General features: G+C 33.7%; 1 protein-coding gene and 1 non-coding gene across 2 annotated transcripts; both read left to right on the forward strand.

Moving 5' to 3' along the window:
- The first annotated feature begins 6,884 nt into the window (after positions 1-6,884).
- Trnar-ccu lies at positions 6,885-6,957 on the forward strand. The gene has a single exon. It is a non-coding gene; the product is annotated as a tRNA-Arg (tRNA).
- Positions 6,958-7,817: 860 nt separating this feature from the next.
- Positions 7,818-22,951, forward strand: LOC123661136 (homeobox protein Nkx-2.2a-like). Its single transcript, XM_045596130.1, has 3 exons — positions 7,818-7,966; positions 17,237-17,448; positions 22,362-22,951. Exons 1-3 carry the CDS (start codon positions 7,821-7,823, stop codon positions 22,949-22,951), a joined length of 948 nt encoding a protein of 315 aa, XP_045452086.1. The 5' UTR covers positions 7,818-7,820.
- Positions 22,952-26,455: the final 3,504 nt, after the last annotated feature.

A 26,455-nucleotide genomic window follows, 5' to 3' on the forward strand; every position in this document is an offset into this window, starting at 1 on the left:
GTTGGTGACCGCAGGGCTGGCTTTGTCGCACCGAAGACGCTGCTACCCGTCTTCGGTCTGTGTATTTCAAAGCCAGCAGTTGGATGGTTATCCCGCCATCGGTCGGCTTTTTAAGTTCCAAGGTGGTAGCGGAACTGTGTTATCTCTTAGTCGCCTCTTAAAACACCCACGGGAAAAGAGGGGGTGGCTACATTCTTTAGTACCGTAGCCACACAGTACATAGTAGTAATGATGATAAAAATACACAACACTGTCACAAAACACCTGTATTTTAACATTCAATCATAAATCTTTGAAGCTGTCTATCAAAATATTAATATTTTAACGTGTTTTTGAACAGTCATTTTAATTATAGGTACTATTAGAATTCAAGGTTTTAATGACATTTTTTGTAGTCAAGGAATATATTGAGTGTGTAGAATGGCTTGTAGATTAAACTATTTCTACCCTTTTTTATGCTAATGTCAGTAAGATAAGTATATTTGTTTCTTATGTAAAGTAGCTAGTAATTTTAAATGCTTTTAAATAATACATAACTATGCGGCCGAGGTCACTGTAGGTACGCTGTAAATTCTTGTACCGACTTTGAATTTTGTATCGTAAAATAAGAATTATTGTACAGAATGAATGATAATTACTCATCTACGTCTTTTACCACTGTAAAAATATAAACAATGTATAAACTAATAAAAACGTATATATAAAACGTTTTTTTACAAGGTTTTTTTATTTATTTTCCTTTTTTTAAATAAGCTTTTTTATTTGTGTACTTACAGATACTTATTTAATACTCTAATAAAAAAAATGTGAGCCGTCACGTGACGGCTGGCAGATGTGAAACATAAATATTTATTTTCTTTATATACAAACATTTTTAATTGCGACTTGGGACACCGAAGATCCAAGGGCACCATTGTTGCGCCATTATTCGGAGTGTATTAGTGCAGCGCTCGAGCAGCTTAAAAACGGAAGGGTCCCGGGGGGATGACGGAGTTACCACTGAGCTCCTTAAAATCGCAGGGCCACCTGTCCTAAAAGCCCTGGCAAGACTCTTTAACGCCGTCATCCACCGAGGTACCACGGAGGCGTGGTCCAGGAGTGTGGTGGTGCTGTTCTTTAAGAGAGGCGATAAGTCTCTGTTGAAGAATTACAGACCGATCTCACTTCTGAGCCACGTCTATAAGTTGTTTTCGAGGGTTGTTACGAATCGTCTCGCCAAAAGACTCGACGAATTCTAGCCACCAGAACAGGCTGGGTTTTGAAATGGCTACAGCACCGTAGACCACATCCATACTGTTCGGCAGATTATTCAAAAGACAGAAGAATATAATCAACCGCTGTGTATGGCATTTGTGGACTACGAGAAAGCCTTCGACTCTGTTGAGACCTGGGCTGTCCTGGACTCTCTGCAGAGATGTCATATCAACTGGCGACATATCAAGATATTGAAATGTATGTAAGACGCGGTGACGATGACCGTTCATGTCCAGGACCAGAGAACAGGACCTATTTCCCTCCGGCGCGAGGTAAGACAGGGAGATGTAATATCACCGAATTCGTTTACCACTGCGCTGGAAGATGTCTTTAAGACCTTCGATTGGAGGGAACGAGGCATCAACGTCAACGGTGAATTCATCTCTCACCTTCATTTCGCCGACGATATTGTCATATTTGCGGAGACGTTGGATGAGTTAGGCCAAATGCTGGCTGGCCTAAACGAGTCCTCCCAGCGTGTCGGTCTCTGTATGAACTTGGACAAAACGAAAGTTTTGTTTAACAAACAAGTCATACCGAGACCGGTATGGGTCGATGGTGGTTCTAGAAGTTGTTCAGAATTTTTTTTTACGTGGGGGAAATCCTTCATGGACACCCTCGGTGCGGGGGCACCGACAGACTTACTGAATAAAAATTGCCACGTGTGTTCCGCCGTACGCCTATGTGGTGGGGTCGCGGGGACGCTGCTGCATGCTTCCGCAAACAGAATTATATTAACCTAGGCCATACTATCCAACTAGGCCGCAACAACTTCGAGAAGGAGGACGATAGGAGGATTCGGTCGAGCTGTGCGGCGTTTGGCAGGCTTCGTCGAGTCTTCACTTCGAAGATACCGCAATGCTTGATGACAAAAGTCTTCGAGCAATGCGTCCTGCCTGTGTTAACATACGGAGTCGAGACGTGGACACTGACGAAGGAATTAAGCTCTGATTCTTCTCCTACATGAGGAAAGAGGCGTATGTCCAGTAGTGGGATATTACAGGCTAAAGCGATACCTAATTGTGATCTACCCACAAGTTTTTATAACTGAATAATGATTTAGACCTTCTTTTTAAGTGGAGTAGCTTGTACGGGTTAAAAATAACCCTTATAAGTCTCAAGTCATTTTGTGAGTAGTCCAAATCTAGTCAGAAGCATTTGTTGGTTACTTGTACCACCTATACTTTTCAACAACGTTGTATGAATTATAGTTATGTCTCATGGTCACTGCAATTAACTGAGCTCAGCCGGAGGATTGCTTGCAGCCGTTGGTACACTTCGTCGACTCCAGCACTTTCATCCCTTGCCTCCCAAAATTGTGTTAGTACAATCACTGCTTTTACCAACCTTTGACTATGCAGATACGTGTGTTTTGGATCTTAAAGAGGACCAACTAAATAAGCATGAGTACCTTCAAAATATCTGTATACGGTTCATATTTTCGCAAATATGACTATGTGTCCGATTTTCGCAGTAAAATCAAGTGGGTCCCAATTTGCCTTCGCAGGAATATTCACGTACTTGCTCTACTGTGTACTTTTTAATTATAATTACCTTAACGGAACGGTTTACGTTTCTTTGCAATTCCTATGAACGTTTAGATCTGAATCTAACAGAGACAAGCTCCAACGCAAGCTTGCTTTAAGCAACGTCTTAAAAAGCATAAGACGTCGCTCGATACAACATAACTCTCGTGAGAAGGAATAGAGCTCTTAATACAGCACGCTGCTCCACTGCGGGTTGGCGGATATGTTCCCTACTATGAGTAACCGGAACGACTGCTTTATGTGCTCTCCGAGGCACTGCGGGGACCACAAGCACAAAAATCCTAACCGGAAAGAAATATTTGTATAAATTCAAATATCTATCCCGAGCGGGAATCGAACCGCAAACCGTCGGTGTTTTAGGCGAGTACGTGCACGAGTTCACTAGAGCAGTGGCTACTTACATATCATCTATACATCTATACAAATAAATAAAATTGGAGTGTCTTTTTTAATATTAAAATAACCGATTTTTACGAAATACATGTTTGCTAAATACACGGTGCATATACCAAAATAACATTTAAAAAAAATTATGTGGTGTCATGAGACACCAGGTAGGAACGAGGTTCTCCAATAAAGATAATACATAAAAGGTTTTTTTAAATATTATATAATCGACAGAGGTAGAATAACTATAAAAAGTAGTTTTTAAATGATTAATATGAAAAGAAGTTAAGTACTACATTCTAGTAGCTATTTTTTTTAATATTTTTTGGAATATTATTTACTTTTAGGATGAATTTCGATGCGGATAACGTTAATAAGATGTTTTAATAAAGTATGTCTAAAAGAAAAGGTTTAGCACTTTGACTTTTAGCACTTGAAGGACAGAAACTAGTGGCATCTATTTCGATAGTATACCAATTATCTCTGAGCCATACATTTAGATATTGACTGTTTATCGTTAAATAAAATAATTAGACTTATATCTACTTACAAAAGTTATTTAGATCAATGTCTAATAAATTGAAAAAGGTCATGTTCTACATATTTACAAAATTTTATGGTTTTTTACTTGTAATTATGACTGTCTGTATGTGTGAGCTTGTTTATAAAGATAACAATATATTTATATCCATCAAAAACATGAGTGTGGAATGAAAGCCCAGTTTAATACTGAATAATGTGTCATTCTCAACTTCACTGACCAAAAAAATCAAGCAATCTATATGGGTGCCAAGTTCTGTGTACGTTCGTTCGAGACGTAATTCAAGTTCAAGATTTTACTCCACTATTTTTTATATACAGGCTGGTTCATATTTGCAAGTTAGTGTACTTCCTGTTTGTACGGGACTTAAAATATTAGGCAAATCAATCAATAAATAAATGCTTCACACTCTCCCACACGCCTCCAGTAGTGTTTTCTCCTGTGTCAGAGGTCCGGAATCACACACAATCACAAGCACAACACGCGCCCAAACCACGAGACCGTCGTCAAACACATAGTTGACATATTTGGTTTCTTGGTAGGTATAGGTAGAATGCCGGGTTTTAGAGTAGAAATATAAAATATATCAAAAACTTAATAAGCTAAATTAGTAAATTTTCAAATCATTTACTAGCTACGGTGTTTTAATAAATGTGCTGAATTCATGTATCGAGATTAGTCTGCGACTTGAGACGTTGTTAAAAGTAGCTCTTAATTGTTCGTGTAACACAAGGCGCGTTGACAGTTTCTTTTATTGAACTAGGCTGGACACGCTGTGCGTGTCTACATATTAACATATGATGTGTTGTACAAACGAAACGACTTCGAAAATAAAGTCGATAGGATAAGTCGGTTGGATTGGGTTACATTTGGCAGGCCTCTTATTTTTTCACCTCAAAGATTCCACAATGCTTGAAGATAAAAGTCTGTGTTAACTTAAGTTGCCAAGACGTGGACACTGACAATGGGATTGGTCCTATAAGTTTAAATTCACTCAACGTGCTATGGGTAAGAGAGATGGAAAAGGCTTTGCTTAGGGTCGCTCTCAAATATAGGATAAGAAACGAAACTATACACGAAAGACATAAAGTAACCGACATGGCCCACAGAACTATCAAGTCGGAGTGGCAGACGTGTCCTGGAGTAGAGACCGCATCTTGGCGAACGCTGTGTGGGACGTTCTCTGGCCCGTTGGACCGACGATCTACGTAAGATAACCGGATTAGGATTTTTTCTCAATAGGATTTGTTTATAACATATAATTATTTAATATATTTTTTTACGTACAACAAAAGACTAACCAAAGTTATATTACTTTAAAAATATGTTGATTATTTTCCAATGTCTTTTTTGCTTGAGCAGTGGATAATTTTATGTGGACCTATTTATTTATTTAATATTTTATATATTTTTTTTACAATATATCGACACCTGATATAAAGAACATTGTATCTGATTTTGTTAAGTTTTTAGGAGAGTGTTTTACAATTTTGTTGCATTTAAAAAGTGGCCAAGTTATATAAATAAAGACACATCCGTAATAACTTGACCACGTTGTGATACATCAAACGGAAAGCTGTTTTTATTTCAGTTACAATGATATAATATATATACAGAATACGATTTATAGTTTAAAAACATTGTATGAACAGTTCCAATAATGTAGTATATCAACTTAATGTATATAATAAGCTGCTGTAATGTTAAAATTTGAGTAAAAAATGGTATTTGTTATTACAATGTTACTGCGTTCAAACAAGACCAATATTATATATATATATTCTTTTATTTTACTAAACGAAATATTACTATTTTTTATGCAGAAATCTGGATTATCTTGAAATTTTTTTCATCTAAAAATATTTCTAGTGGTCGAATAAATACGGTTCTCAGATTGAAAGATACCTTTTCCCCTCAGTATTTTGATGGTATAATTACAAAACATTGTTTCATTAGTTACAATGTTCTTCATATTATGTGTCGATATACTTCTATAATCGATGCGCAAAGACCTTATAATTAAAAGCGATTTCTGATAGGTAACCATGAATCATCATTGGCCTTAGTCCATCTATTACAGATGATTTAGACAGTGTCAGTCCGACACTGTGTCGCTTAGGACACTCTTCAGGAAAACGCAGAGTTGCCCAAGCTCTACGCCACCCTCTCGACCTCACTGGCTAGGCCCACAGGAACGACGAGTCGATACGTGTGGAGCCAGATCGCCTGCAGGAGTTTTTCGCATTTTAGAGCTATGCCACGAATGCTTGACGGAGCCCCGATTCCGGATTTCAAATGAAGTTTTCCTTCTCCAGGACCCTAATGATTTTGAGCCAGGTTTATCTCTCGGTCCCCTTTTACGACCCCCACGGGAAGAAAGGGAGTGGTGCTGTTCTACTCGGCCGACACCACACGGCAGTAACCATGAATAGAGTTTCATTTAAAACACAATTATTGAAAATCAACAATTGTGTTTTATTTATACGTGAGTCACATTCTAAATAAGTATATAGGTATTTTAATTTGTAAAATGACGATTCGATCTAAAATACTTTTGAAGCCTATTTGAATAAACTTATTTAGATTTGATTTGTATATATATTTTGATATGAAATATTTCATTTAATTTCGTGTATATATTCATCATCATCATCATCATCTCAGCCTATTACAGCCCACTGCTGGACATGGGCCTCCACAAGTTCGCGGAAAAAATGGCGTTTACTCGTGTGTTTTGCCCATAGTCACCACGCTGGGCAGGCGGGTTGGTGACTGCAAGGCTGGCTTTGTCGCACCGAAGACGTGTTGCCCGTCTTCGGCCTGTGCTTCAAAGCCTTGCTGTACAATAAACAAAATAGAATAAGGGCACATTAAATATAAAAAAAATATTCTACTTATTTTGAAGCTAAGTATTGCTGATTTTGATGTACATAATATACCTTTTCATTAAATAATTGTGTTTTTTATTTATTTATCAAGAGTGCCATTGATGCTAAGTGAATCTCTTCTGAACTGAGAAAATGAAATGGTGTTCATTAGTAAGGTACTTATCAGTGCTAATTGTGAAATTAGCGGGCGTGACGCGTGGTACACGTATGACGCAACATCGGCAACGCCGTAGAACATGAGCCGGCTCTCGCGCCGCTCCGCCGCACGCCTCTGTGGCCCAATGGATAAGGCATCGGCCTCCTAAGCCGAGGATTGTGGGTTCGAGTCCCACCAGAGGTACAGTTCAATTTTTATATACAATATAAACTTTGTTGAAGAACATTGTGATATGAAAAGCACTCAGTGTGAAACTTGCTACAACTCTACCAACTACTATTTTGTTTTATATGCTAGTATTGTATTTTTATATTTTAACTTTTTTTTTGTTTTAGTATGATGTAAATTAATTGGGTTTTTCAAATTTAAAATTCATTGATTAAAAAATCATAGATTTTTTTTTTATGTATACATGATTAAGGCACCAAAATTGCGAAAAAAATTGTAGCTGTAGTTGACTATCTTTAAATATAATAATCGTTATTTTGTATTGGGACTTTACTGAAGTTGTAAAGTAGAATGACGCATTTCCTGATTCTTTTTGATTTTTTTACTACATAAAAGAAATATATTGAAGACTAAATACCTACACAATATTACAGTATCAATCTACTATTTTACAAAGCCACAGTTCAACTTTATTCAGTAGCCTGTCATTTCAGGATTTTATAACTTCGTTTTCAGAGATACGTTGTACCATCTGAAACAGATAGAGCTATCTGTTATAATATAGCTGCGTCGATGCGAGTTGTCACATTATAAAAGTCCCGTATCGTTAGGAAAAGCTGCTAGATATGATAACGATATAATTTTATTGATAACGCCCAGTGAGGCATCGATCAGTCGATATGATCGCCTGTATTTTGTCGTACGGAACAGACCGTTCAATATACAATTAGGCATCATACTTCTTATCGTCAGATTTGAGGCAATTAATGGATTATATTCTTTCGTCTACACAGATATATAAACAGTCATATTGTTATTAATTAGTTTTATTGGCGGTTTGCGTTGTGTATAATTGTTGTGTCTGGTGTATTATGAAAATGATGGGCGATGGAGAGATGGGCTACGGTGATTATTACACCTACGACAACAACTGGTCTATCATACCTTCAGATTATGGCGCTGATCCGAACTGCCCCTACAGACAACCGCAGCCAGAAGAAGACTATCGTTATGGTACTTACGCGTAAGTATTCATCTTTAATATATTTTATTATACTTTAAACTAGTTAGAGACTTATACATTATTAAGATGTATTATATTAGTTAAGACGTATGTATCATTTATTAATATGTCTATTGAAAACGTGAAGCAATGAATACAATGATCATTATTATTTTATTTAATATTGTTATGTTTGTAGTCTGTATATGTACTAAGCATCATAAAAAATACGATGAGGGATACTGGTAGATTAGTAAATAATCGGTTGCGTCGCTCTGCGAAAATACGCTCTTTCTCTATCATAAAAAAAAAATAGAAAAGAAACATCAGTTAATCAACTAAGTAAATTATTATACGTAACTTTATTAAGATATATATATATATATATATATATATATATATATATATATATATATATATATATATATATATATATATATATATATATATATATATTAAATGTAACTTTCATGACGTAAGGAAACGCCTACAATGTAGAATATATATAATATTTTTACACTATTAAAATGTAATCAATTTGTTGAAAATAATAGCTACGTGACACTAGATTATCAGTAACTAGAAAAGTCAGATAACCGTAAAACTTCCATACAAATGGGTTCCTGTTCTACCTGAGTGCATGAAAATTTTCTCTAAATATAACATACTTTGTTTCACTATGTGTTCTTTAGTTATTTTTAAATAATATATTTGATCTGATTAAAAATCTCATTTGATAGTTTTTTCTTGTAAAGGATAACAGAATGAGAAACAGTTACAAATACATAAAATACAATTTGCGATGCACAAATTTAATTTCAAATATTTTAGAAACCTAATTAAGGATTTATCAAATTTACCCTTACATCATATTTCAATTGATTTCTTGAAAGTATTGTATCATTTATCAGCAGCTTGATAAACTTTAGTCCTTTATATGATATTATATAATTGTAGCTAGCATTTACAATTTGTCTTTTAATTATAGTGAAATTGTTTATGATCAAAGTTAGAGCAAAAAGAATTGTTTAGAAATTGAAGTTCTTCGATACTACATACTTTTGTTTACAATAAATTTAAACATACTTGCTATTTTAAAAACATACATTAGGAAAATAACTGTTTTCGGTTGGTTGACGTTCCTTGCGTGTTCTACGCCAATCGTTCCAGTGGCAGTGAATCGCCGTGAGTACCATCGAACTCATAATCCGTCAGCTGTGTCTTCTCCCATGCCTTCGTGGAGCCCTTAATTGGTTTGGAAGCCCTCTTCGCGGCTTATCGTGCTTGCGATCATTTAAGCACACTACGCCTAACCAGATTGCCATAACGAAATATTCGTGAAATCTCATCGACATTTACTCTTGCTCACTGTAGCGAAGTTTTGGTTATTGGGAAACTTTGTACATTGTAAATTTTCCTTAATTAGAAGAGGTGCTGACAGGTGAATGTATACATCATTTGTTTTCGTCACGAATCGTGAAAAGAAAAGCTCATTAGAACTTCGTGGTTAAGCTATGTTAGGCTTGATTTTGTTGGCCTTCGGTTGTTTGCTGTATCAGCATTATGTACTAAAATAGTCATGTAATTTGTATTGTCAGCCGGTACAGCAAAGAGGTAATGACAGTCTGGTCATGGGGTAGTTTTTTCTCGCGATAAACGGTGCTTGGTACGAAGCGCGCAGGGGGCACGGTACAATATAATATGCCGTCTAAACTTTTACACAAATTACTTTCCTATCGTGTCGACTATCAGCCCCTATTATTTCATCATTACCATTGCAAATATGAAATGATTGTCTCATCGAATTTTGGGGTTAATGATAGGTTTTACGCTAATATAGGCCACAACACACACCACAGCACCGCTATGGTTACACTATTGGGATATCATGTGTTTTTGAAGTCAATAAAAAAGCAATATTTTTTTTTGTTTTATTTGAAATATTTAAAACGCAATGAGTTCAATAATAAATCATTATTACAAAACAATACTAAGTAATCAAGAACTGAACAGACGTTAGTTGAACACCTGGCTGAGTAAATACGTTTTGTTGTCTTTGTAATTTCATTTTTTATATAATACAATTTGAAAGGTATTTCTCAAAATTTTACAAATGTGATGTAAGTGTTGTCTAATAGATTTACAGAAATCTTTCTATTAGCGTACTTCTGCTTTTCGTGAGTAAGTTTCATCAGTGGTTCGGTAAGCTTTCATTGAAATTGTTCAAATACTTAGTAGTATTTCGTGTAGTTTAAATCTATAATAGTATATTTATATTAGAATTGTAGGTCATATTTAGATTTATATCTTTCAGTTTCTGAGCATTCCCAAAATACAAAAATAAACTGTGTATTCGTTAAGATTTCTATTTCCATTTTATGATTCCAAACGTTGTAATTTATGAGTGAATCTGGCCCTAATGTTCTAGTTTACCTTATGTAGATATAGCTTATGTTCAGAAATAAACTTTTACCTCCTTCATAAAATTGTCGTAATAGTTGTAATTAAAAACTTTCAATTTTATGGTTATTTCTAAAAATATTATGAAGTATGTAATTATTCACAATCACAAAATACTAAATGATAAAAAATGAATATCACTGAATTTTATGTGATCAATACTTATAGTTTATTTATAGGTATGGTAGGTATGAGATGATCGTAGAAATGTATTAGAGGGCGCGAACACCTGCCCATTGCCCCTCAAAAATCTGGCCCTCGCAGCTTACCTTTATACAGTACAGACAAAATATGCATGCGGCGTAGTTTATTTCTATGGCACTCATATTTTTAATATAAAATCAATTAAGATAATAATAATAATAATAATAATACTTACTATTTAGGCGAAAACTGTTTGCTATGAAGTGAAAATGTTTTAATTTTAAAATGAGACAGTATTCACCTCTTTTATTTTTGTAGACTTATTAATGAGCTAAGAGCTTTAAAGAAAGTACACATTAAACATATTTTACACATTTTTGTATAGTAAAATATCCTTACTTTTTAGTTTTGTAATAATATCATTTATTTGCCTAATCACACATCAAAATTACATTTTTTATTAAATGCATTATGTTTATTACGCATATACAACAGAGTAAAACGTCGATTACAAAGCGATGGATAGATATTTAAAAAACCCATTCTCAATAAGTCAATTAAACATTTTACATCGGTGCGTTGCACGCCACTTAGGGGATGGTTCCTAATATAAATAATTGCCCTTTGTTATTGTTGCCCTTTAATGCACCGATTGCTTTAAGCTTATAAATTTCAAAATCATCGCAATATGTTAGTATAAATGTATTTCATTTCCTCGCACGCATTAAATCCTGAGTGAACTGAAATGAACCTGTCCCACAGCTGGGCAAAGACATCTAATTAAGTGGGAATGGTGACGAGAATCGCAAAATCTAGACTGAAAACAAATATACACAGAGAAATATCCATTCCGAGCGGCAATCGAAGCCGCAGCCGGTATTTCTGGTACTTTTGGAATTATTAAAAGAACGCCAAGATGCCGAAAACTTGGAAGTTATTTTTAAAGATGTTTTCAATAAAACAAGTAAATACCTACGCATGGAGAATAATGTACTTTTGTAAGATGTCGGTTTTATAAATTTAGAAAGATTTAAAAAGTAGTCCTCACTCAGTCACTCACTGAGTCATAACTCATTACAAAGGAATATACATATATGTAATAGTAATTCAAATAAACGAGTATGTATATTTATTTAGTTAACATATTTACATATGATTTTATTTGATCAGTTTTAGTACCTATAGCGCTTGTATTTGTAAATAGGTATGTACATCGTACAAAGCTTTACAATTTTGGATAAATCAGTATACCATCAAAGGATAAAATTTTATTTAAAAGTTTGTGACAATGTTAGTAATTTAAAAAAATAATTATGCCTACAGTTTTTGGAACTAAGCGAACACTCGTTTATCAATGGTTAGTTTTACAACAATTCTCAAGGTATATCTAAATATTTTAAGGAAAATCGTTCAGTCTTTTCGGTAGTTTCTTTAGATATAGTTACAATAACTTGCAACACATGGAACGGATTAAAAACACCTGGCCCGGTACCCTCAAATCTTTAAATGTTGGGAAACAATAAGAAGATTCATTTAAATTCTTTGGTGGTTACAAAATAAACGTTGATAACAACGAAGCAAAAATAATGACACCATTTTTTTTATAAATAATTAATAATAATAATAATATTATTTATTACACACCATTAAAACATACAAACAAAAGTAGTACAATAAGAGGAAGATGTACAAAGATGGTCTTATCGCTAAAAGACCGATTTCTTCCAGATAAACTTTGGGTATAGGATGAATGATGAGGCATAGAAAAGCGGTTAGGAAGTGTACAAATAATTGTTATAGAAATTAGAATAAATTACAATAGAATATAAAATTATACATATACACATACATACATACATACATATGCATACATACCTACATACACTCACATATACACACATACATATATATACATAAATATAAACAATTCATACATATTTATATCATCCAAAGGTCAATCAATAATTATCTGATATTTTACTTCAAAACTAGTACTTTGATATATAAAACTAAACATATATAATTGTGTTTGCTCGCAAACGAAAAAACCGACTTCAATTACATCGACAACGTAAGTAGACGAAAAAAATTAACAAACACACTAGTCGTCACTACGATTTCCAACGGTACCCCTCGATTTATCTGGGATTCCATCAACAGATCCTGGTTTCCTTACCATGGTACCACCCTTGGGATATCTCCTTTCCAACAAAAACATAACGATATAAGATAAAATATATATATACGAGCGAATTGAATAATCTCCTCATTTTTTGAAGTCGTTTAAAAATAGTGTCAAAATCTATCAAAAATTTATTTATTGTAAGTTAATTTATTTATTTGTAGTATTGTAAGTAAATTTATTTATTGTATGCTTCAAAAGCATTTACACAATAGTCAATTTAAAAATTATAATTGAAGTCATTTTATTAAAACTTATTAAAGGTATAATTTATCTACGATTAAATATAATTTATATTTCTCTATGAACTAACGGTGCAACCGTGGCACAATGGTTACAGCGTCAAGCAGGTATGCTAGCGGTTACGGGTTCGGACACCGCTTATGACAAATATTGACGTAGAAGGTAGATTGCTGTGCTATTTTATTAAATAGCATGTGAATGTGCTAAGTTTATTTCACTAATTTATTTATTAATTGCTTATCGACTGATAGCTTAGCTGAAGCTTTACAAAGAAAATATTTTTTTATTAAGTACGATATTCTTATATAGGTACATACGTACGATATGATGATCAAATAACCCACTAAGAAATAAGAAAAGTTCAACAGAGAGAAGTTCAACAACTTAGGAAATGGATGTTTATCACAACCTAATACGAGTAAAAATTTGGGGATTACTATTTTAATATTATCAATATAATTTATATATTTTGAAATCCTTAGAAATTCATTTTTTTTCTTTCCTTCGTTAATTTGAAGAGAGACAATAAATGCTCAAACAAGCGCCTCAACAATGCGCCGCTCAAGAGATCAAACAATGCCCCTGCGCACATGTGCAAGTCATAAAATTGATAAGTTCAGGTTTTGTACCTGTTCCCATTTTATTTTTCATTGTTTAGTGAACAATGTTGTGCTAAGTAGTTACACATGTGCAACTTTGCATTGAAATCAAAGTGGAATGTTTAAGAAGATAAACATAATGGAGTCTGTTAAAGTGTCAATTTTTTTTTTATAAATACATTTCTGCATAGTTTTTCTAAAGTTCTTTTAATATCACTCTAGAGTTAATAAAAAATTTTGTGAATGTGTTGCAAGAAATAAGAAGTGTTTAAATATATTCCCATCACATTGCGATAGAAAAAGCATTAAAAAATCACCATGAGCTTACGTCGCGTTATTAAAAACACTCTAAATGAATATTGTTATCCGGGCATTTAGAGCGGCGTCCATAACGAACTCGGCTCAACAATGGGCTTAAGCGCGCGCACTCATTACAAAAGCAACATAACGTAACGTGCTACGTCGAAAGCTCCTCTATTCAAAAGTATACTCCAGTTTTTTTGTGGGGAAGGCTTTAGGAGCGGTGCGATTGGTCCGTCCACGACCCGCCCAGCCGAACGAGAGCCGCTATTGGCGGAGGTCAGTGGAGCACCCTCAAACTAGCTGAGTAGGCTGTCAAAGTACGAGGGCGGTGCGGGGTGTTCTTCACCCGAGGGCCACTCGAGGGTTGTTTAGTGCGATCGCAGCGTCGTGTGACGCAGCACGTGTTCACGCGGGTGTTTCGTGACAATTTTCAAAATTATCCCGAAGGCGACTTCTCCCGGTCGGGAGATGAAGTGCGAGGAGGGTGAGAGTGCACGATCGCCGCCGCCACTACTACCGCCGGCATCGTTACTAGCTTGGAGTCCCATACTGTTGCCACCATGGGGCCCAGCTTTCTTACCAGCTCTTTACCCGGCGGCTTTTCGTTCCGCTTTCCCTGGGTAAATGCTGATCCATTTTTTTCACTATGATAATCCTCATTAGACTTTAAAATGTATAGAATGATTTAGATTATTTAATATTAAACGTTGCTTAATATTAGATAGACTCTAAGAGAAACTTACTTTGCTAACTACCTATGTAACTAGCACTTCCAACTGACTTATCTCTATATATTAACTGGCATAAATCACACTTGTGTTTTTATTGACTAAAATATGACTGACTCATTTTTTGGATATTCCTTTGGAACGTAACTAATTATAGTTAATTAATTCTTATAAGTTATATATTAAAAATATAGACAAACTATAATAATATTTCGCAATGCGTACACAGAAAAAGTAGAAACTCCTAGAGTGTTAGTTAAGTGTTATCAAAAAAATAATTTAAAATAAATATTCGATTGGGAATAGGTATAAAAAAAGAAAGAGGTATTAAACTACATTCTTAAGTATTTACAAAAAAAAAAAAAAATGTTTGGACTCATATTTATTATATAATTTCTGGTAGTACCTTATTATATTTACTTTGCTCGTGAAGTCAGCGTATATTTTTATTTATTTATTACTTTCTTGCATAAATATAGTCAAATACTTTTATATAGTAAAAAAGAAAAAAAAAAACTGCAGTACAAAAATAAAATTAAACAAAAAGTAGTTACACTGACAGCATGCGAAGGCGGTCGTATTGCTTTTACTTACTTTAATGAAATTTTTGTTTTACCTGTTTCGGCGAAAGAGCTTCTTTAATTGTATTATGTAGCTGATATATGCATAGTTGAGACAACTTAAAAAAAACGAGTGTGGTTTAGATCACACGACTGAAGTAAAACTTACGAAATATAACTCTCTTTCTATTTTCACTAACTTATATCTCCCTATCGACTTCCGTTCGCTTGTCCCGATCAAACTTTTCGTAACGCTCTTGTCACACGTTCCCAAGCTTATTCAACGAGTCAAGCATGCGTAAAGAAGTTTTACTCCAAAAATATTACAATAATGATTAGAGCCGTCACATGTCGCAGTTTCGTTGTACCCCAGTGAGAGCTCGTTAATAGTTGTGTTTACAACCTGCTAAAGGCCGCCGCCGGACGCTTATAGGGCACTCCTTTTATCATGTCACGTACGACACCCAGGAACATTTCACAGCTATATGTAATTCTGTTATTTTAATAGACATCTGACTGTTAAGTCCTTCTTCAATATTTGGCAGTTCTTTTATATGGGTCACGTTTTCTGGAGAGGTTCTCACTTAAGAATGTACGGTTGAATTGACGGGATTTGTGTTTTTTTTCAATTATTTGCCCTTGAGCTTTTCTTATTGTGTAAAGTTAATGTTTATTCGTTGGCTTACAGAGAGATTGAGGATGTATTTTTAAAATTATATTTCCGAGTTGGCTCTGTAGTTGTAACACGTGAGTTGATACCAGACAACCGCAGGTTCAAATCCGCGATGGCATTGCTGCTTGTAAAATGTACACACATATTCTAAAGGCAATTTAAAAACAACTTTCCGTCAACATCCATATATCTATACTCTAATCTTTCTGATGGATAAAATGTATGTGGCCTACAGTGGGGCTTGCACAGTTTGTTAAAATAGGTATAGTAAGGCAATACGGTAAACGCGTTTAAGTCTTTGTTTAAGACACTTTGTGTAATTAATGCGTCACAATTTTAATGTGTAATTTAAACTAGTATAAATGGGCCACTAACACCTTTATATGATGTATTATTTTTTACTCAAAGTATACCAAACACCCAAGACCCAACCCAGTTGTAACAGGATTGTACATGTTGAACTGTCCAACATCTTTTCATACGAAAACTTGCTATAAAGCAGTGCATGAAACTTAAATATAAAGAAATTTTTCAAAAATTAAATAAATTAAGAAGACGTCTTAATTAATTTATGTTTTCTTGGCAGGCCTTTATAGGCCTGCTCAATATCAAAAATACAAAATTCAAATCGAGTCGATGCCAAACCATATTTATTCATCCATACCCTTGAAACTAAAACAAAATAAACAGAAAATATTGTTATGAAAGTTAAATAATATAAGAATCTCCCTAAATTATACCATAAAAAGAGCTCTTGCCACCATCGACGTTCCTACTCTTATCGAGCCTACTGGAACTAGTCACGATGATGGCAAGAAACCTGATGAATTGACGTTTGTTACCTGGGAAAGGGGACTGGCGCTTTTATAGGACGCAGCCTGCGTTGACACACTTGTTCCGTCTCATGTCAAGGGAACAGCCTTAAAAGCGGGAGCCGCGGCGGAAAAAGCTGAAACGACTAAACGGCACAAATATTAGTTACTAATTCTAAATTACATCTTTATGCCGTTTGCAGTCGAAACACTTGGACCTTGAAGTAGCAGTGCTAAAAAAAATTTAAATTAGATAACTCCTCGCCTTATTGCCTCCACTGGTGACAAGAGGGCTTGTGCATTTTTTGCCCAGAGAATCGGCATAGCGATTCTCGGCACAAGCACTCTTGGCACAATTCCACACGGACATGATTTGTACCAAAACTAAATGTAAATATTTAGTTCTTAAGCTGTGAATTGTAAATATGTATAATGTTTAATAAACTATTGTGATCCTAAAAAAAATAATAAGAAACCGTTTCTTATTATATATCAAATCTGGAATGCGACCAGACAAGAAATTTACTGGTCATCTTGGAATAAGTTGAGCAACGAAAAAAGTCCAAACGTAATAATTATTGTTTCAGGTTACTAGACAGTATGAAGATGCCTGGTCAGCGGCCAGGGTTTCAGATTTCCGATATTTTGGGGCTAAACGAAGCTAAAGGGTTAGAAGCACCAGCGCAGAGCAGCTTGAATTCCCTAGAGCTGCCTCCGTATGCGCCGCCGCAGCACTACTCCCATGAACTCTTGAGACATCACCAACCTTGGTTGTCCATAGATCAACACGATGGTACCAGTAAGTGATATTCATAATATTAAGCAATTGTAGTATTGCATCACTTTATTTATTATTATTCTAACAATACGTATAACTAAATACTCGAGTAACGTACATGAGGAGAACTCGGCTCCACTTCGTTAGGACATAATTTACTCTGTAGCTATTATTTTAAGTACATTATAATAACCAAAAGATTTATTGACCTACATTAGCCATTGGTAGATACCATATGAGTATATTAATGTTAACATATAAATATACCAACCACTAAATGCAAATATTAAAAAAATGCTTATCATTGTACCTATAGTTAGACTGTTTTATTAACGTATTTGAAAATGTAGAAATTTTGTTGTTTAACGTAATAGAGTGATTTCAAGTTACTCTTGGGTATATTGATAGTGCTTTCTATGAAGAGCAACTTTAGATAATGATGCTTGGCGCGAGTTTATGACAGCTTTTATTTTATACAAGTGTGGCCGTGCTACACAGAAGCAGAACTACAAGAGCGTAGTGAGTAGTCTTATGAATTCCACTTCTAGCAGAGGTTCGTTAACCTAGGATTTATTTTAATTTATATTCATACTGTTTATGTGTAGATACTAATTATCTATAGGTGATGTAGCATTATAACAATTTTACAAATAGTAGCGAGCAAGCTACCTACTCGTAAGCTGCGAAAATAAATAAAGTAGGTATTAAAACTGAAACAAGGTAATTTAAGTGTTAAGAATTAATATTTTGATGGTTATCTTATTATTAGTTGTATGTTTATCAAAATTGTTTATCATAACTGTTTTTTTAAAGATATCACGCTAAACTTGAAAGAGAAATATTTTAACATGTCTGTGTGAAATGACATTTTTCAAAGATAACTGATAAAAATTGATAGACTGAAATTTCGTTTATATTACTGGAAAAATCCATCAACATTGTGATACGTGATCTATCAAATACAACATTTAACATCTTTGAGGCAATTATTTACAGTTCCTTAACAAATATGTAATGTAAGTTCTGTAATGAGTCAATGTTTTAGCGATAAAATGTCAATTTGGATATCTTCAAATTTATCAATCTCAATGAAGACAAGTACCTAGGTGAATTATCATACACAAATATATTGACCCACTCGAAAATAATAGGTGTTCGGTAGTTGGCTTCGAGAGGCCGAGATTATTTTTTGAAATGCTCCTCCAATCGAGTGCCTTCAGCCGCTAATCTGTGGCTGTCATTAATTATGTTTATCGCTTATCTAATATTTCGGCACTCGTCGATATATTTGATTGCTTGTTCAAAAATACTAATCCTATATGTAAACTAAATAAAACCGGTAAATGACGGACAATTATTCAGAGCATTTAAGACGTTCTTTTGCTTCATGATAGGAAGATAAAAGATTTGACATTAATATATATTTCTGAAACTAAATTTACATATTGGGTAATCGGGATGGTTCGATTTTTATGATTATTTATTTTTTTATCTTATACATCTCACAGTAAGTATATAATTTTATGAAACATTTTAGAATTGGTTTTTTATTAACTTTTATTTACTTTTTCATTGTGATTTTGTTAGAAAGGTTTTACGTAACTGATCGTATGATCTTTTAGGTATGTAATCTCTTATACTTACTTCGCAAATTTGATAGTTTTATTAAATTTCGTTTTAAATGGGGTGCATAACGTCACGCCCTCAGATCGGGGCCTAACTGATTGTTTAATTTTAGTGGGGTGCGATGCGGAACGAATTTGTCACCAATAGAGAATCGGGAGGCAGCTGGCTATCAATTACTGTGTTTGCGGCTGTTAGGGATGCTATTTGTTCATTATTTGATGACAGTTATAGATCCCTTTGTTGTTTCCGTAATGGTTTATCGTTAGCGAAAAGCATCATGGATATCGATCAAATTAAAAAAAAAACGTGAATATGTTACCTTTTCTTTATTTCAATTAAATAGGATAAAGCATAAGAAAAAAGAAATTTCTTTAATTCTTTTCTTAGAAATATGATGATGATACTATTGATTTAAATATGTGTCGTTAATGTACTCATTGTGCTAGGGTCGCCATTAACATTGATAAGCCAAACATTAGTAAAGAAAGTTCACTTCGTTCAAAGTGAGTAACAATAAAAAAGGTAGGTAACTACTACAAAGAAGTTTTGCCTTAATGCATTTTGAAATAAGGTACATATTAGGAACAGCCATCACTATTTTATAATTTTATTTTTTAAGGATTTTCTCTGTTTATGAAAATATCGATGTGTATATTAATAAAGGCCTGTTTCGCCAGTTGTGGATAACGTTATTTGACGGATGACGATACAAATAAACTTTGACAGCGGGAGGTAGAATAGATCACTAGGATCTGTTTCTCTTCAATTAATATACAACTTTGAGATTATTATATGCTAATAGAAATATCTTATATAGTAGAACCTCTTTGTTTCAGAATATTTTATTTAGCGGGAAATTTTTTATTGAAATCGATGTCTATGACCAATAGCTCACTCATACAAATATTAGACAAATTTATATCTTCAAATTTAGTTACTTCGTGGAAAAGAAAGCGTAAGCCGTTGTTAATTGAGGTCTACGATATTTTAAAAAATGTTGAGATCACTAAAAGTAAATCTTTGGATTTCTTTTCACTTGACACGTGGCCGAACATTATTCAAACAGCAAATTTAATTAAACTAGATATAATGAATATTAATAAACCTAAAAGCAACTATAGTACATCATATTTAAATAACCACTGTAAGAACTTTATTAACGAACAGTATAACGGATTTTACAAATTTTGTTACTGACGGTTTTAAGGATGGCCTACACACATAGGTGCAGCATTTTTTGATGCCGAATCTTTAGCTTCAATTTACTTTAAAATTAGTAGTAATATTTCTATTATGCATGCTGAGCTATTGGCTGTTTCTGAAGCTTTATCATACGTATCCTTCATTGATTACGACAAATTTGTTATTTTCTCAGGCTCTAAGTACACTCTTCAACATGTAGCTCGATGTACATCTAACGCTAGAAGTACTCCCGTAGCATACATAATTTTAAAACAAATATGTAGTTTGAGAGAACAGACTAAAACAGTTTTTTTGCAGTGGATTCCATCTCATATTGACCTATTAGGTAACGATATGGCGGGTACTCTAGTAAAGAATGGAGCTTGCGATGGTATAGAAATGATTATTAAGCCTATTTTTTCCGAGTGTTTACACATAGTAAAAAAAATGCATTGATTTGTGGAGAGAATATTTTGATAAAAGGTCGAAAAACAAAGGCATCTGGTACCGGACCATACAACCTCACCCGGCCAATGTACCTTGGATAGACACAGTGTTATTGAACAGAAAAGACGTCACTGCTTTACGGTTGCGGTCTGGACATATTCCATTCAATAAATTTGGCCATTTGATGGGTATAACTCCACACCCTAATTGTTCAGTTTGTGGAGTAGTAGAGGATGCCTGTCATATATTAATGGAATGTGCTAAGAACGAAACCAGAAGACGCCAAATTTTTCCTAATAAACTGTTTTATACGAATATTGGAGAATGTAATAGTGTTTTGACAAAACCAGAATCTATTTCGGCAAAGAAATTGTATAAATTGGTCGATGAAGTTCAATCAATCATGTAATTGTAATAACATAAATGTATACATAGACATAAATGTGTACAACAGAGCGACATAGTCGCAGTAGCGGCAAAGCTCTTTAATAAAGAAAAAAAAAGACCGACTCCAGGTGTAAAAAATTAGTAGGTATTTATAGACACAACATAATGAAAAATTAATTTGTTTTGCTTTGTCATGATTTTTAGTAGCATTTAGAGCGAATGTTTACTATGCAAATATAAATGATTATTTTAATCCTAAAAGCTAATAAAAACAAAAAATGCTTATGTTCATAAACACTATAAAGAATGACGTTAAGTTAAAGTGAAAATTAAAACGTCTAATTGGGACTGATTTCGACTTTTCTTGTTACCGTTCATTTTTAAATTAGGGCATTCTAATTATCTGAAGTAGTAAATCTTCATGGATAAATTAATATTATTTCACATTTACACGATAACTAATGAAAATTATTAAAATGGTCCTTACTATCTCGGCGATATATATTCAGTAGTAAGGACGTTCTCAGAACAATAACGCAGCTGCCGTTGGGTGGGAGTCTCTCCCCACTGCTACCACGCCCAGCCTCCTCCCGCCTCCTGACACATCCGTGTGAAACTAACTCCGAAATGTATGGGGAAAACGGGGAACAAATGAACAATACTTTATTTGCGGTGATTTTTTCATGTCCTATTATTCTTTTGCGAACGTTCTCTAGTTGGAGTTAAATAGAGCGACCCTAACAGATTAAGTGGAGATTTAAATGCGCGTGTAGTATACGAATTACATTGTATTTGTATAGTAAATACAAGTAGTTCAATAGAGTATAATTCTTAACATAAACTGTTGGTGACACCGAAATATTAAGGCGACACTTAGGTTAAAATTTAAATGGTAGAATAAATATTTTTATTAATAACAGCTAGTTAGTCCGCGACTTCGTCTGCGTGGAATTTAAAAAAAAGTTATTGTTCAGTTTGCAGAATTATAAAATAAATAAATTTCTGAAATAAATGTAGCCTGATTTACTCCTTATTTTATCAGCTATCTGCCAGTGAAAGTCCCGTCAAAATCGGTCCAGCCGTTTCAGAAATTAGCCGGAACAAACAGACAGACAGATAGACAAAAATTGTAAAGAATGTTATTTTGGTATATGTACCGTGTATACCTACATCCATATGCATTTAGTAAAAAGCGGTTATTTTAATATTACAAACAGACATTCCAATTTATTTATTTGTATAGATTTGTTGTCTTAATGTATAGAAGCTTAAAACTATAATTGTTGTTATAGGTGTTATTGGTCAACAAGCTAGTCCCGACAGCACATCGCGTGCATCTGAGTTGTCGTATGTGGGGCCGGCAGCGGTATCTCCGACCGTTAACGATGGCCGCCACGAACAAGACCACGATCTCGACCACGACCATGACCACAGCTTAGAGCACGACGACGACAACGATCACGATCAACCACCTAACTCAGTCTCTCACAAGAAACGGAAGCGTCGCGTTTTGTTCTCCAAGGCCCAAACGTATGAATTAGAAAGGCGGTTCAGACAACAGCGATATTTATCGGCTCCAGAAAGGGAACATCTAGCGAGCTTAATACGTTTGACGCCAACGCAAGTGAAAATTTGGTTCCAAAACCACAGGTACAAAACAAAACGTGCCGTTCAAGAAAAGGGTGCTCATGATTTAAACGTCGGTGGTTTGAATTCCCCGAGACGTGTGGCGGTACCGGTACTGGTAAAGGACGGTAGACCTTGCATTGGAAAGCCCGACGGGCTCCCTCCGCTTGGCATGTCCCTTCCACCATATCAGCCAATGCACCACCAGCCCCCGGTCACAGGGCACGCTCCTCAGCCTAGTGGGTGTTGGTGGTGAATACCTGCCTAGAATTTATAAAGTGGTTTACTAGTCGTTGTAGCTGTTTGCGAAGACTTTGCAATATTTAATGACCATTTATTTTTATTTTTAGCGTGTATTTTGTTCTTGCGAGTAGGTACATTCAGTACACGTAGAGGTTCAGTGTGTGCCAACCGAGCTTATCTGTCTGACGCATGCAATCGGTTTACAACAAACTGATAAGTGTGAAGGTAACATAGAAACAGAGTATTGGCATTGGTCTCGTTAAATATTTTTTGCAAACTCTACGCAAAATTTATTTATTACTTAGTTTTAAATATATTGATTAATATTATTTTTGTTCAGAATCGTTTGGTTATTTTTGAATATTATCTCGAATACTACAAACTGGACTGTAACGAAATCTGTCATGTAAATGTTATTATTTCTCATGAAATGACTGTATGGTTTTAAATGAGAAAGTAAAGACCTTAATACCAATAATGTAACTTGAATTTTAAGTTATATAATTATTGATAGTTTTGGTTCATATATTATTATAATACCTTAAAAGTGATCGGAATAGAGGTTGAAGGTCTAATGATCGTTAGTATTTCGAGAAGAATAATAAAAGAGAATTGCATAATTATATTTTTAAAAAGTTGTTGCAGGTTCTCAGCAAATCTGTTATTTTCATAGTAAAGTATTAAGAAAAAATTAAATGTTGAGCAATCTCAAGACTTCTGTCAGACAGCAGGTATATTTTCTGAAGGAATCAGAATAATAAATATAATCAAATTAATATGAATCAGATATGAAAACCTTGCATTTTTATATTCGTTTGTAAATTAATGTACAAAACAGGCAACAGTTATTATCTAAGATAACATTATGAAAATGACCAGATTTTATCAGATTGCAATATATAGATATAAGTGTCAGTATTATCATAGTCGAATACGCCTAGTGAATAGTTATTTATATGGTACATTCCGAAATATATATATAAAAAATTATTTCATAGTTAAAATGTATTGTAGAATTTAGAAAATGTATATTGTGTACATATTTGATTTACGATATATCTTTGATATAGAAGAATTTTTCTTTTTACTAAACTCGTTGTTTTTTTTTAAATATTTTTTTGTGATTGTAATCATTCCGTTTTATACTTCCTAACCATTCCGAATAAAATTTAAATTAAGTGTGTTTCTACAATACCCCTTCGTATTGGATTTGTAAAAATGTTTAAATATAATATAAATTATGTGAATATTAAATTGATTGATGATTTTAAAAAAATGTTTTAATCAATTTTTATAGTTTAAATATTTTAAATTGAAAAGAAATAACTTAGAGACTCCCATTTTAAATATCCATATCAGTAGTTCTGATATAACAAACAGACATTTAATGAAAATAAACATAGAGACATTAAATTATCCATATCTTTCTATCAAAACAAGTTTTTTTTTATTAATTAAAGATTTTGTTTTTCTTATGTATCTATAGACATATCATGTTGTTAGTAAAATTCCATACCTACGTATAAAATTTTCTCAGAAATTTATTCAGGATTTAGAAATTATAAGGAATTTTTCTCCATACTCTCTCATACTCTACTCTCTCTACTCTCATCTCTTTCTTACTGTTTCGCTCTTATGAGCTTTAACATGAAAATTAAACTTTAAAATTATTTTTCCAAAAAAAACTGGTATGTAAGAAAAAAATTTACCCTACAGTAAGTACACATTAATAAATCAGTAGGTACACTGTTTTCATTTTTTTAAACTTTTAATACAAAGAGAGGAGTATTGTGATTTTGTTGAAGAAAGGAATTTAAAAAAGCAGTTTATTTTTAATTATTACAAACACAATGTAATATAAAATGTCTCTGATATAATAAAAGGAATGTTTGAAAATAATTAAGGTATCATAAAAACTTTCTCATTTATAATTGTAATTGAGAGAGGATTGATATACGCAGCACTGTGGAGGATGACTCGATGTGATATGTAAGTAACCATTGTTTACCCCACAAATATTTGCGGCACCGTCATTTATCTAATCACGGCTGCCGATAGCTCGCGACCCGATTACTGACATACTTGTTACGATATGTTTTCTTTACACCTGCTCTATTTTGTTCGATGCCTACTTCTAGATTGTATGTACCGATATGGTCTACTCTATATGCTTTTATAGAATACGGCGCTTATAGTGAAGTTATTTTAATGAAAGAAGATGTTCCACTGCATAAATAACTACAAATAATACTTTATTATTTATTTATGTAAATGTATCTCGTATTATATGGAATTAATAGATAAGCTGTGTTCAAGCATCCACTTATGAGATTATAAGTGATCATAATAACACCAAAAATATCTGTAAATCGCTATGAAAGATATTTGTTTTGATTCTTTTTAGTTCCATAAAAGTATTACGAGATACTTTTCGTGGGAGTTCAACTCCCTCACAACTAAGGCTTCGCTATATACCCGTTCGTCAGAAAGGACGTCACGAAGTTGAATTTATGGAATTGTAGCCTTTAGATTTTGTATAAAATAGTTAAAACCCACTAAGTTTCATTTTATTTGTATTTGTCATACAGGTTATATTCAGGATCAGATTGACAGGATCTTAAAACAATAGTCGTGTTTTTCCGCATGTTGAGCATGACCTTAAAATAAATAAAAAATAAAAGTGTTTATTACCTGGTGAGATAACAAAAGATCCATAATAAAATATGTGATTAAAACATATACAGTCGTAATGCTACGTCGTAGTCGAGTCGTAGTGCGATCAAGAATGTTTTGTTATAAAAACAACGTTTTAGTATCGGAAAATACTTACACATCTTGACAATAATCTCAACATATTTAAAAAGTGGTCTGTGGATTACGTTAATTGGTTTATCTAATTAATAAAATTTAATCTCTAATTATAAAATTAAATTTTTTGTTGTGTGGTAGATGCTAAGGTGCAGTCTTTCAATATACTATTTAATATTTTTACTGAAATCCATGTGCTTTTATTATAATTGAATCTGCGAATGTGTAAAAACAGTTCCTTTATATTTTCTGTTACGAATAAAAAAATACACAAGTATTTTTGTACAACGACTACTTATTTGCTTTTCCGTAATAAAAACACGCAGTTGTAGAGAATTTTTCTGAGATACACATAAGTATGTGATTTCAAAGGAGTGTACATTTCTGATAAATACCAACTTTAACAAAGAGCTAACGCCTTCGTGCATTGATTGAGTAGACATCTCACAAAGAAATGTCGCCGTTTATTAAATAAATAATAACCCACGTACAAAGGGATCGCCGTCGGTAGTTCGACAATAGGCAAACAAACTGAGAATTAATTTCGATAAATTCTCAAAACGCCTTCGATTCAGTCGCACCAAAGACCCAATAGAAAAGTGTCGAATCGACGGTTAATCCGATTAGCTCGATACACAACAAATACAACCTTCAGTCAGTCGGGGGTTGACTGCCGATTTCGATTTTGACCCATGTGTTCTCCTTATTC

This window comes from Melitaea cinxia, chromosome 16 (assembly GCF_905220565.1).
Source record: "Melitaea cinxia chromosome 16, ilMelCinx1.1, whole genome shotgun sequence".
Classification (NCBI taxonomy): domain Eukaryota; kingdom Metazoa; phylum Arthropoda; class Insecta; order Lepidoptera; family Nymphalidae; genus Melitaea; species Melitaea cinxia.